Below are 14,422 nucleotides of genomic sequence, written 5' to 3'. Positions count from 1 at the left end.
CACACACACACACACACACACACTCACACTCAGTGCTGTCCTTGACGTACACCTCTGAGTCTGCAGTGCCTCGTGTTGACATCTCATTTTTTAAGAAGTGTGTGTGTGTGTGTGTGTGTGTGTGTGTGTGTGTGTGTGTGTGTTGGCTTTCTACTCCTCTCTTTGTAAGGAACACTTAAAGATAGTCTGTGTGTGTCTGTGTGTGTCTGTGTCTAAAGGGCAGCAGTGGGAGGTCGGTACCTTATGGCTGAGAAATCCTTTTTCACAATACAGTGACACACACACACTCACTTCCCTGACCTTGCGTTAGTGTGTGTGTGTGTGTGTGTGTGTGTGTGTGTGTGTGTGTGTGTGTGTGTGTGTGAGTGTGTGTGTGTGTGTGTGTGTGAGTGTCCTGCAGTGCGTAAAAATGTCTGACACTATTCATCTTTCAACATTTTAATGTCTTTATAATAGCGACCTTTTTCCACACACGTCCAACAATCCATTAGCTTCCACTGAGGTCTCGCTGGTGGTTGAGAGTCAAAGGGAGTCGAACTGGTGAAGGAGTGAATGAACTCAAACGTTCTCCAGCTGGACTTTGTGTCTTTGAGCAGTGACAGAACATGTTGATGGAACCGTGTCATATTCTCATTTGAACACATTGTCGCTCGCAGTCAGACAGACGGACACAAGCGCGATGCTGAGCTCTGACGCTGGTAAACATTTTATAAACCTGACGTTACTACACAAACCTGAAGACTGTGATCCAGATTTCTTCCTCATGATGGTTTAGCTCTTTAGCTCTAATTCAGTCTCATGAGACACATCGCACACGGCTGTAAAGTTCAGGTGTCCACATACTTTTGGCAACTACTCAAATTAGAGCTGCACAAAATATCTGCAATGCACCTTTTTTACCTTCGGAAAATGTCTCCCCCTTTCTCTCTCCCCCCTCTGTCTCCCACAAGGTGTCATTTACTCTGCTGATGTAACCCCAACACACACACACTCTCACACACACACACACTCTCACACACACACACACACAGACAATGATATGACTAAGACAGAAACTTCTGGACTGAGTTAACGACACTTATCACTTCCTGAATTAGTGGCGCATAAAATACCTGCATTGCACCTTTTCCTTTGCTCTCTCTTTGTGTCTCTCTCTCTCACACACACACACACACACACACACACACACACACACACACACTGTCCCTCTACACCTGCCATATCTCACTGTTTCACAATAAGAGCATATTCTATAAGTCTGGTGATCTTCTATGATTGTTATCATCAGTGATGATCAGTAAACAAAGATGGACGACGTGTCTCCGCCTCCTCTACAAACTCGAAGCCAGAATATCTCGGATACAAACGTCTTGACGTCATCAGTAGTGATCGTGGAGTGGAGCCGGCGTGTCATGGTCCCGCCCCCATTTACAAACCCGACCAATCCTGAGTCAGTCTCAGCTGTCAATCATGATGTCACAGCCTTTGTATGCAGGAAGTGACATCACAGAAAGTAAGAATAACGATAAAGACTCATCAGTAGACACTGGAACAACATTTCTACTGGAACAGTTTTTTATGACACAAACTTTTGTTGTTGTATTAATTATCATGAAAACAGAGACTTTAGAGCAGAGACGATAAAAGTACAAAACTTTATGTTCGATAGTTAAACAACGAAACAAAAGATCACAGGATGAAAAATAATGTTTCACCCAAACTTCTTTTATTCTGTTACGTGACACTGACCGATGAAGCTCTCATGATACAATCTACTGACTATTTGTGGAGGTGGATGAAGAGTCTGGTTCGTCTTCACTCTGACTCCATCAGTGGCGTCTGCAAACAAACCATAATGTGCATCACGTTCTGTAAATTGATCCAAAACTCACTGAAGCTGCCGGAAACTGCAGCTTCTCCAATATATCTGCTCCTCCACACTACTTCTCAAGTTGATCCAATGAGGGGGAGAGCGAGAGGGAGGCACTTTGTTGTCTCTCCCCTCCCTCCCTCCGCTCCTCCTAATAGTCTCTTCACTTCTGCTCCATAAACATCTCATGTAGCAGCAAATCAAAGCTGATGCTTCGCCATGATTCTCCACAAATCTGCATTTATTGGTCGGCAGCGCCGTCAGCTGCAACTGTGCCGGGACTAATTTGATAAGCTGACAGAGCTGTCGGTCAGAATGACAGCCCCCACCCCCCCCCCCCACATTCACAACGAGAGAGAGAGAGAGGATGGGTGTGCCTCTCTCTGTCACAGAGACAGAGTGAGATAAACCAGACTGATTATCAAGATGTATCTATGAATTATTGATTGAAGCAGTTTAGTATAATTAGTATTCTGTGGATTCTTCCAGTTTCACGTCCGTCACGTGTTAGAAACCTCATCAACTCGTCCGCTCGCTCGCTCGCTCGCTCGCTGAGAAGGTTCCACACGTTTTCCTGCTGTTTCCTCTCATGGACTCACTCTGACGTTTTACCAGGAGGCTGCAGGAGAAGATCCACAAACGAAGTGGAAGTGAATCTGATGATTAACGTGAACGACTCTCTCTCCTCCTGTTCAATCCTCTTTTCCTCCACCTGTCATCATGTCATCACTTCACCCCCCACCCCACCCCCCCCTGCATGCTCAGCAGGAGACAGAGCGGCAGCCGCCCACCACAACTCAGTGAATGATTTAACAGGGACAGAGGGAGAGAGAGTCAGCCTCACTCCCAAAAATGATGAAGGAGGAAGGAGAGCGATGATTCAGAGGGAGGAGAGAGATGACAGGAGGGAGGAAGAGGAGGCAGGAGGGAGGAAGAGGAGGCAGGAGGGAGGAAGAGGAGGCAGAGAAAGCATTCGCACCTGTGAGAGAGAGAGAGAGAGTGAGAGTGAGTTGTCATTTTCCGGTGGTGCAGGTCGGAGCGTTGGTTTCCAGCTGAATAATGTATGATTGTTTTCTGTTGCCACAACCAATCAGACGCAGCTGCATTTCAATCCAGCTTCTATCATTCGACCGCAGCTTTAAGTGGTCGGCCCGTCTCCGTACCGTTAGCGTGGTCAGCTGGCCCCTGATGGAGGTGCATCACGCCTTCACAAGGTTTGTTTCAGGTGAAGATTTAGCTCCTGAGGTCGGAGCAAATATCATCGAAACAGCTTTGTAGAGGTTTTTTCAAATCTTTTTAAAAGTTCAGCTTTTTCGTCCTCATATAAAAAATGTTCTTCATGTTCCGGATCATTTCCTCACGTTTTTTATTCTGTCCTGTAAATTTAGATTTTCTTCCATCAGACCTGGTTAGTGTGTGAACACACACACTCACACACACACACACACACACACACACACTCTTTCCTGAGTGGAATCTGGATTTCACTTTATCTCGTTTTTCTCTAAATGTCAACATCATCCCATTCACCTTTTCAAAATGTCACCTCCTCTCATTCCTCTTCCTCTAAGTTACTCTGCAGTGTTAGCATATTAGCTTTCTGCAGCACTAGCTCCCTGCAGAGCGTGTGCGTGTGTGTCTGTGTGTGCGTGTGTGTGTGTGTGTGTAGTAATGTTTTATGAGAATAACAGAGCTGGTGTATCAACAACACACCAGATTTATATCAGTGAGCTCTCACCGGCTGCCACAGCCCCGAGGGCCTCTGGGTAATCTGGGTGTAATTGAGCATAGAGGTTACGGTGATACACACTCACACACACACACACACACATACACACACACACACATACACATATATAAATATAGTTTCACACTGACTAAGATGATCAACACATCAGGGAGTTTAAAACAATTCTAATGAATCTACACACACACACTGAAAACACACACAAACACAGTACAAACACAATAAACACACAAAACAACATAAACAGCGACAACAACAGGTTTTGATTCACAGCAACAAGCCATGAGTTGATTCTAGTTATTTCTAAATGCTAAGCTAACGCGCTAACGTAAAGTGTCTCGACAAACAAAAATATATTCCTTGTTAACGAGGTAAACAGCTCCAATAATAAACAATCAATTAATAAAAGTCATTGAAATTCATCATCTTAATATTTATATCATTATTATTATCATTATTACTCAAAAGTGGATTCGTCCTGTTCGTCAGTGTGTCAGTAAACATCGTGGAGGTCTGTGAGGACGTTACGTTTTTAACTGTTGCTTCAAATCCAACGTTAACTGAACTATGTTCGAGCCGACTCCACGGAGTCCGCGGACTTTGTGTCTGAGGCAGGCGGATCCTTCTCAGGCCGACGTATCCCAGGATTCATTGTGCTTCATCGATGAACTGTGATGAAGAGTTAAATGGCGGCAGCGAGACGAGACCAAACGTCAGATGCTAACATGTTAAAACACAGAGGCGCTTTGAAACTGCTGCTCTGTTGCTAGGCAACAGTGGTAAGGAAATCCTTCGTAGTTCACCTCCATCTTCTGAAGGAGTCGCTGGCGTTAGCGATGGAGGCAACAGTCCTTCCTCCGTGATCCGAGACTATAGGCTGCTCTGCGTGCCTGTGTGAGTCATGTGACTCGGGACTGAAGCTGATTGGTCGTTTTCACACTGAGAAAAAAAACTTTCTTTCTTCTGTCCAGAAGAAAACCTGATATCTGGCGTCCGACTCTCTCTCGCCTCCTCACCACCTCGCCTCCTTGCCAACTCGCCTCCTCACCACCTCGCCAACTCGCCTTGTTTCTCTGATTTATTTTTACGGTCTTACGTGGCGTTCTGAGCCGAGGCTGCTGCAGCTGACATGCATATGGCCGACAGAGAACACACGCTGGCGAGGCAGTCGTGCCTGCGTCCTGCTGCCAGTTTCAGCACACACACACACACACACACACACACAGACACACACACACACACACCTCCGTCTGTCCTGCCCTGGTGAATCATGCAGTCAGCAGCTTTGCTCGGGTCACTCTAGGTGAGGGGGGGTGCGTTTCGCTGCTGTCGCAGAAAAACCAGGTCGCTGCAGTTTCTCTGTTTCACTGACACGACGGTTTCAGTTTTTCATTGTCATGTTGGCGTTGAGTGAGATTCTGGAACTTTCCGTCCTTGAAACCTGTTAAAGTCTGGAGAGCGGACGTCCTCCCTGTGTTTTCTTCATTTATGTTTCCTGCACTTACATTTATTACTTTGTCTTTGTCCATCTGCTAACATGGAGGAGGCGGGGCTCTATGAGCTATACTGCAGCCAGCCCCCAGGGGGCGATCAAGATGAGTGTGTGTGTGTTGTAATTTGTCTCTCTGTTGTTTCACTTCTCTCTCAAATTGAAACCAAACTGATTTCAGGGAATGTGAGGAAACACCTGATGGAAAGAAAAGGACAAAAGAAAAGGATACAGGAGTCTGTGTGCATCAACATCCTTTTCTACTTTGACCTCAATCTGTGTGTGTGTGTGTGTGTGTGTGTGTGTGTGTGTGTGTGTGTGTGATGAGGTTCGATCCTGGTAAATTGACTTTTTATTGTCTGGGGATGAACAAGAGAGAGAGAGAGAGAAACAGAAGAAGAGTAAAATGTGAACGAGGACGAGGAACATTTTATTTATTTGAAGACTCACACACACACAGACACACACATACACACACACACACACACACACACACACACACACACACACACACACACTATGAGAGTCCAGGCTGAGGTCGGTGACAAGGTCAATGTGAGCGATGAATTATACAGAGCGTGAAAAACCCCAGAGAGTCAGTGAGAGTCTGGATTCTGATTCTGTCTCAGCACTTTACTGTGTTTTCTCTCAATAAACATAAATACAACAAATTCACACACACACACACACACACACACTCACACACACACACACACAGTCTCTCCTCCTGACGTCTTAGTGTCGATCATAAGAGTCAAAGTTCAAACAACCCGGGAGCGAAGGAAAGAATGAAAATGTTTTGAGTCAGTAAAAAAACGTTTCAACTATTTTATTATATCTTTATTTTTTGGGGGTTTTGTTTGTTTTTATTCTATTTAGGAAATAATCACCATCACCGCTCCGACAGGAAACCATGTTTCACAACAAAGGAAAGACACACACACACACACACACACACACACAGTGACTGTTAGAGATAACAAATATTGTTTTGGATGATTGACTCATCTGAGGAGATTTTACCAAAAAAAGTGTGTGTGTGTGTGTGTGTGTGTGTGTGTGTGTGTGTGTGTGTGTGTGTGTGTGTGTGTGTGTGGAGAGAGAGTGGGCAGCTGGTAATTGAAAAGCATTGAAGCATTTTCTGTGTTAATTGTCGAGCTGAGCGGCCTCGCTGGAGAAAAAGCAGTGGAATTAAAAAAATCTGAATCCCTGTTCGATTCCCACTCGTTGTGCTCTGAGCACTCAGCTGCAGTCTGATGGAGAGAAGACGTCACAGAGATCAGAGAAGGAAAAGATCAGAGAAGCAGGAGATGGTTTTTTGGTTTAATTTAGTTTTTGTGCGTCATGTGATCAGGAGGTGGAGACACTTCAAAACCTCAGAGATGGTTCTGGTTTCAAATACATTCGTGAGGGAATTTCTTCAAAAATATTCTACAAATGTGAACTTGGACTCAAAGATGAACGAATCTCATCCCACGTGATGTTTCAGGTCGTAGCTGCTCATTGGACGGGGGACAGGTGTCCTGGATCTGATTGGTTCGTTTGTTCTGTTTGTTTTTTTAAATCGGCCTGGATGTTGGTTTGACTTCGAGAACATGGATTTTTCTTCTGTTATTAAAGCTCAGTGACGAGGCAGGTTAACACACACACACACACACACACACACACAGCAGGCTCGTGTTACCTGAGACATCATGTGAATGAATCACACACTTTAGTGGTTATGGAAAAGCACTCCTGCCTCCATTTTCCAGATAATGATCCTCTCTTCCTGCTTTCCCTCCATCTTAATACAATTAATTGACACACACTCAGTCAAGTGTCTTCCTGTTTGTCTCTCTACTCCTATCGACCCACACACACACACACACACACACACACACACACACACGCATCTCTGATAAGTGGAGTGGTTTGCAGAGAGAGAGCGAGGGGGGAGTTGGGTGAGAGAGGTAGAGACAGAGAGTAAAAACCACACATTGACATTTTCCTCAATCACGGGACGAGTTCCTGTTCGTCACCTGATTCTGTTCAGTTCTGAGAATTTTGACCAAAATTGTTTTTTCACGGGCGGACCTTAACATCGTCAGTGGGCGTGTCACAATGGACAGAGAGGATTTTAGAGGATGAACATGTGAGTCGGTCAGCTGATGAATCACCAATCAATGATCACGTTAACATTTAAACTAATATGCTAACTTTACTCTTTACTCCCTCTGCTGGTCGAACCCTGGACTCACTTTAACAGAAACGCTGCTCGTTCTGCTGCGTTGCTCGCACTCAGCTCGGCTCGTCATGCAGCAACAGCACAGGCGCTAGCCAATCAAACCACGCGAATGAGAAAGAGGAGGCGGAGTCAGATGTTGAATCTGGTGCGTGAGTTTAATCCCTGTGTTCTTGTCTTCAGCATTGCACTGATAGCAGCATAGCACGTTAGCATTAAGGTCGTTGTGCGTGCTGAGCATGAAACTTTGTTTTGATTGTTGTCGTGCTGACGATGGTGCCGGCGTCATGCTTCGGCCACGCCCACCGTCAAGCCTTAAAGTCACTGATGAGAAGCCGTCGTCATCTGATCGAGAACTTTTCAACATTTAACGTCTGAGACGTGATGTTGACACAAAAATCACTTTCGTTTCATTTTGAAACCACATTTAGTTCTGATACGACTTCACGTTGTTACGAGATGTTTGTCGAGTTCAGGCACAAACACAAACGAGCTGAACTGTAGCTGCAATGATTTGAGAGGAAAGACACCTTCCCATTAAATATTCATCACTGTGTGTGTGTGTGTGTCTGTGTGTGTGTGTGTGTGTGTGTGTGTGTGTGTGTGTGAAATAAAGCTGCACAGTTTACACATACGACCACGTGAAGTGACAGCTGTTGTGTTAAATGGCAGCTCTGAATCTGTGTTGTGAGTTTTACACTGCGTGCGTGTGTGTGTGTGCGTGCGTGCGTGCGTGTGTGTGTGTGTGTGTGTGTGTGTGTGTGTGTGTGTGTGTGCCTACAGCTTGTGTAGTTAAATTTTCATCACTGCCTGTGGACAGAATCCAGGATGTAGAAACTTTGCAGGAAAGAATCAGTTTTGTGTCTTGAAGCTTGTGAAGGTGTAGAAACGTAACTTCAGTGTTTGCAGATAAAATATTCACTCGTTTTCTCTGAAGCTGAATTTGGAGTTTGTTCCTTTATTTCCTCACAGTCATGAAACACATCATCTCGAATTGTGACTCTCACTTCCTGAGATCATCGTCATCTCTAATAAACATTATTCTGTTTTCATCCTGGTCTTCCAGTGGCAGACTAAAGCCTCTGCTGGGATGAGGAGCTGGTGCTCACTCTCAGTTCATTGAACAGCTGACGTCCACTGAAGCCTTTCACCTCCTGCAGCCTGAGGTCGAGGATCAGTCAGATTCCTGGATCTCAGATCGTGTTTTTGAATCCATTAGATCCAGTTACACGAGACTTTCTCCTTGAGAAGTAGATGATGAAGCAGCCGAGGAGACGCTGCCTCTCTCACGTGACGTCATCCTCCTCCATCTTTCTCCTTGTTTCGTTCCGGGAGCAGGAAGCTGAAGCTGAACGACCTAAGGGGAAATGTAGTTCAGACGACGTTTAAACAGTTAACACTGCGAGGGCGACGCCTAAAACGGAACCTCTCAAAATCGTATCCTCCTGCTAAAGGTCAAGTGGAACGCTTAGCGAGCAATTAGTGGAGAGGAAATGCCAGCGAGGCCCTCGGCTAAACAGCCGGCTGAATTATTCACTACCATAACGCACAGAAGCCATATGCTCTGAGCAGCCAATCGCTCGTCACTAATGTCAAGTGGATTTACATTAGTGAGGGCTAGGAATCATGGGTAATGAGACCGTCCCTCTGGCAATATTTGACTGTGCTTTTCTTCTTCATGTCTCAGAGCGAAGTTTGACTGATGCTGCTTTGAACAGGTTGAAACTGGTGAAGATTCATTTCTGCTTCTGGGTCTGAACTTGAATAAATTCAACCAGAGGTTCATATTTAAAACCTTTAAAATCGAATTTAAAGTTTTATTTTTTATTTCCGTCCATCAACTTTCTTCGTCTGATTCGAGTTCAAGTCAAAGAGAGAAAAGTTGATCGTGTGTGTGTGTGTGTGTGTGTGTATCACAAAACATTTCCTGACGTCACATATGAGCGACTGAGCCGTCTGGGTTCACCCCCCCCAACCCCGACCAGGCTGCGACCTCTGACCTCGCTGTGGACGTGTTGAGATGAAACGAGTTTTCTCGTGAGTTGTCGTTTCTCTTTGCCGGCGCCAGATTGCGGACAGAATCCTGGTGGATGTTCCGGACCGGAGCCAGAGCTCCTGCACAGCAGGCTAACTGCTACAGAGCGGCTCTGAATAATTTATGCAGATGTATTAATAGATCACAGGCTGCGCTCACCAGGCCGCCGCCTCTCCTCCCGAAAAAAAAGTCCAAATACACGACTGAGGGAGGGAGGAGCTGGTTTCAGTCTGCAGACTAAAAGGCCGGCTTCAGAACGAGGCGGCAGTTTGCATATCTTTGTTTGATATTTTTTATTCATGCAAGAAATCCGACAGAAGATTTCCGTCTTCCGATACCGTTAATGTTATTCCAAAAAACATCCGTCACGAACCAGCTGATGTTTGAAGTCTGAAGACGTCATGACGTCGTGTCCAGTCGTTTCCTTCGGCTGCAGTTGAAAAACGTCGCGGTGATCCAAACAGGAAACGTCCGTCCCTCAGATCAAGTCTTTCTGCAGCCGCCATGTTTCACGAACAATAACACAGAGAAGAAAGAAGACACCTGAGTGGAGCTCACCCAGGGACACAGATCTGTATTCGGTTTGTTTCATGAAACACTGACCATGGTCTTCGACACAGACGCTGCGTGAACATCTCCACATTCTTCCATGTGACCTTTACCTAGTTGTTAAGTGATACCTCCACTAGAGGGCAGCGCAGAGTCAAGAGTCTCTGACAACAACTGACGTGTTGTGATAAAGTTCCTCTCAAAGGAGAGTTCATAGTTTCTGCATCTATCGGCTCCGCTATGGTTCTCGTGACGTAAATGTCGCCATCCAAACATGTCAACAATCCCCGAAATACAGACGTGCACGTGCAGACCAAAGTGACTAATGAACAGAATCTCAGTGGAACCACAGAGAGGGGGGGTCAACTCTTAACAAGTCTGTGTTTCTCCCCAAAAAACTTCCACCATTGTTGAGATTTCATCCTCGTCTCCGCCGGACGTCTCACTCAAACTGTTGCCCCCCCCCCCCCCCCCCCCCCCCCCCCGCGCGATTCCTCCACTTCCGTAAACTTTCAGAAAACAGATACGTTTAAAAACGAACGCAGAGTAGTAACAGGAGGCTTCGTCCATTTCTGTATTCGCCCGGTGCATGACCAAAGGGCTTCTGGGAAATGTGGGAAGTCTACATCTTTCCTGCAGCTCTGCCCATGCCGACATGATCAGATTCAAATATCCACTCTGCAACATTTATTTCTATGACCTGGTGAATTTTGTGCGTTTGTGTTCAAAGCTCCTCTCCTCTCCTCTTCCTGCCCTCTGGTTTTCCTCCCGTCCTCCGTCACCTCCACATGACTGTCCGTCCCAATTAGGGAGGATCTAAGTGGTGAGATTAACGAGGAGAGAGCCTCCGGTTCACTCACACACACACACACACACACACACACACACACACACACACACACACACACTCTTACTAGAATACTAATTGATTTCAGCTCTTCTCTGGTGGTGGTGGAAACGGTCGGATGGAGGGATAAAGAAAGGAGGGGGAGGAAAGAGGAGGAATCCTCCAGCATCTGTTTTACAGACAGAAGAATGAACTTTTATCCCCTTCAACAACTGAAAGATTCTTATCGCTTGTTCAGGTTCAGTGTTTGTTTCTTATTTTTCTTTTCATCACTTTCCATTTTTTTTCTCAGAGTTTGGTTTGGATGAGGAAAATGTCCAGTGACCAGTAGGTGGCGCCGTGGCTTGTAGTCGTCTTCAGGGATTCAAACCTGTGAAGCTTGAGGCCGATCTGACTCAAAATACAACAACGTGCCATTTTTAAAATAATGTTTGATTCTGATCACATTGATTTTCAAGTCTCTCTGATTGATTCTGTGGGAGGAGTCTGTTCAAGTAGAACATTTCAAAAAACGCCTAAAATAACCTCTCAATTCAAAATGGCCGACCTCCCGTTGGTCCTGAGGTTTTTTTTTTTTAAACTCTGATGTTATTAAAAACACAGAAGAAGAAGCATCTGTGTGAAGAAGACGCTGAAACCTCACGTCAGGAACCAGAAACTAAAAGTGTTGATGGTGAAACAGAACGAGGGATGAGGAACAGAGAGAGAGGAGACGCTTCCATCCTTCCTTCCTTCCTCCTCTCCTCACTCCTCAGGGTTCACACCACCACTCCTCCTGGTTCTCCGTGCTCATGTGAAGGCAGCACGATGCTTTCAAGGGCGTTGGCAGCCGCTGGAGTTTCCTCTCATTTTCACCTCTTTCTGTCCATCGATCTCTCCCTCCCTCCCTCTCACACACACTTCCTCTCTGAATGAAACCCAACACTCCTCTTTCAAGCTTGTCCATCCTCCTCCACTCATCTCCCTCCCTGTCTCTCTCTCACTCTGTTTCCCAGTCTCTTTCTCTGTCTCTCGCCCCCTCCTCTCTCCCTCTGAATGAAACATTAGTCGTCTGTGAAGCTGCATCCCTTCATCTCTCCGTCTCTTCCTCCATCCCACCATCTGCTGGAGTCTGACATCAAATCCATCATGATTTTTAGTTTCTTTCTTTTTTGGGGGGCTGTGACGCCGGCGGCCATGTTTTCTGTCCTCCGCCGACCCAGGTGAAGCTTCCTGTTTTCGTCTCGTCACTAGCGATGATTTGAAGGAACATTTCCTGACAAACACCAGAAGCTGCCGACAGAATGTTCGAGTCGTGACTGATGAGATCCGATCAGGAAGAAAACGTGGGCGTCTGGTCATCGTTTATAAAAATCTTCAGAATAAATCACGACCTTGAGTTTTCAAACTAAAACGAGACCCGCAGCGTTTACAACGCTCGCAGTTTGTCACGTGTGACCCCCAGGTGTAACCATAGCAACAGTAATGAGTTTGAAAAGTTATGGTCACAAAGTTGAAAACAAAAAAAGCTTTTCTACTTGTCTGAAGTTGATTTAATCAGGAATAAAAAATGAGTTGCACGTGGCACAAATACATTCTCTCTCTCACACACACACACACACACACACAAAGAAAATAACTTGTCAACTTATCTGTGTCAGTTTCATTTTAATTGGTGCAGTGAACTATTTATAGGATTTTAATTGCTTGAGATAAAAAAACAGTCTCACATTTTCATTTCTTTTACACACATACACACACACATACACACACACATACACACACACATACACACACACATTCACACTTTGCTGCGAAAACACAACACGCCTGAACGACACACATGTTCTCAACCAATCCTGAGTCAGTCTCAGCTGTCAATCATCACGTCTCCGCCTGTTTTTCTATCATCAAATAACTGATTCAACCAAACTGATCAGAAACGTGAACAAACACCAGAGAGAACGAGCTGAAATGACACAAACATTTATTTAACTTTGACAGTTTGGTCCATGTCCCATCTGCTAACATGGAGGGTTTATTGCATACACTGCAGTCGGCCACCAGGGGGTGATTGAGACACTTTGGCTTCACTTTTGGGAGCCATCCTGTCGTCCATCTTGTTTTGACTTGGAATTGCATACATCCTGTTTACATCCCCCAAAGCATTGTGGGAGCTGTAGTTCCAAAACTTAAATCATGTCAATGAGAATGTGTCTCTATTTTCTCTGCTGTAGTTTCTAACGGATCCTCCAGTTTGTTTTACTGTCAACGTGTGTTTGAAATGAAAAACTGTCTCAACTGTCCATCATTCATCTGTGTGTGTGTGTGTGTGTGTGTGTGTGTGTGTGTGTGTGTTACAGGTGTCTCTGTATCGACCCCTCGCTCCCCCCCCCCCCCCCCCCCCCTGCTCTGTGGGCTTGATAATGGAGACATCAATTATTCAACAACAGCTCAGTCTATCACATGAAATACCATTCACTCTGAGTGTGTGTGTGTGTGCGTGTGCGTGTGTGTGTGTGTGTGTACACAGATATGATGTGTAATTGTGTTTGTGTCTCTTCATTTGCTCTCTCTCTCTCTCTCTCTCTCTCTCTCTCTCTGACATTTCCACCAAATGTTCTGAAAGCTCAATTATTTACAAGCTGCTGATAGAGAGAGAGACATAGAGAATGGATGGAGAGAGAGAATGGATGGAGAGAGAGAGAGACAGAGAATGGATGGAGAGAGAGAGAATGGATGGAGAGAGAGAGAGAGACATAGAGAATGGATGGATGGAGAGAGAGAGACATAGAGAATGGATGGAGAGAGAGAGAATGGATGGAGAGAGAGATTGTCCTGAACGTGAAAGGAGGAGGAGAGGAGATTAAAAGACGGGTGTAGGGGGTTTGCACAGATGTGTTCAGTACTTTGTAAAGTTGCTGCTGCATCCAGCTGTTTGTACACGCCTCCTTATGATGTCATGTGACATCTGGAGGATGTCAGGGGCGGAGCTTCCTTCACCACAGACTTTTAACTTTTAAAAACTTTTTCATTCATAAAAAACGTTTTCAATAAACTCGAGGAAAGAGAAACTGAAAACTCACGTCTCCTTTAAACCTCCTGACTCTCTTTCTCTCTCTCTTTCTCTCTCTCTCTCAGGTCCGGTAGGCGGAGTCAGTGTTACCGCATCATTTACCGCCACATGGAGCGAACTCTGACGCAGCAGGAGGTTCGACTCGTCCACGAGCAAATCGAACGAGCGGCTGAGACGGAGCTGGGAGCGCAGGGCAGATACTGACACACACACACACACACACACACACACTCTCCTCTTCAGGCCGAAACATCTAAACTTGACGCTCATCATCTTTAATTTTCATGAATCTTTAAATAAAGATGGCCGACACGTCCTCACTTCCTCCCAGAATCAAACTCAAGAGACTTTTGTGAGTTTGTGATTCAGATGAAAATCTGAATCTTCAGACTTTAGTGTGTGTTGATGTGAACACTTGGTTGTAATCTGTGTTTTCAGCCTGAAGTCGTAAAGAGAGACTGAACGGTGTCAGATCATGAGCAGAGACTCGGGGGTCAGAGGTCAGATCATCTTAGAATTCACTTTGACTCGTTCTTGGTTATTTTGAAAAGACGAAGCTGTGGTTTGTATCTTCACATTAAAAGATTAAATGTGTTTGGTCACATG

The 14,422-nt window shown here is 45.4% G+C and overlaps 1 protein-coding gene across 1 annotated transcript in view; it reads left to right on the top strand.

The window, feature by feature from the left end:
- Positions 1-14,420, top strand: part of fars2 (phenylalanyl-tRNA synthetase 2, mitochondrial) — a 55,618-nt gene extending 41,198 nt beyond the window's left edge. Inside the window, 1 exon segment of the mRNA XM_069512357.1 lies at positions 13,882-14,420. Within this exon segment, the coding sequence (XP_069368458.1) occupies positions 13,882-14,020 (139 nt within the window). The 3' untranslated portion in view covers positions 14,021-14,420.
- The last annotated feature ends 2 nt before the right edge of the window (positions 14,421-14,422 follow it).

This window comes from Paralichthys olivaceus, chromosome 17 (genome assembly GCF_024713975.1).
Source record: "Paralichthys olivaceus isolate ysfri-2021 chromosome 17, ASM2471397v2, whole genome shotgun sequence".
In the NCBI taxonomy this organism is placed as follows: domain Eukaryota; kingdom Metazoa; phylum Chordata; class Actinopteri; order Pleuronectiformes; family Paralichthyidae; genus Paralichthys; species Paralichthys olivaceus.
This window is presented reverse-complemented; position numbering and strand designations above follow the sequence as displayed.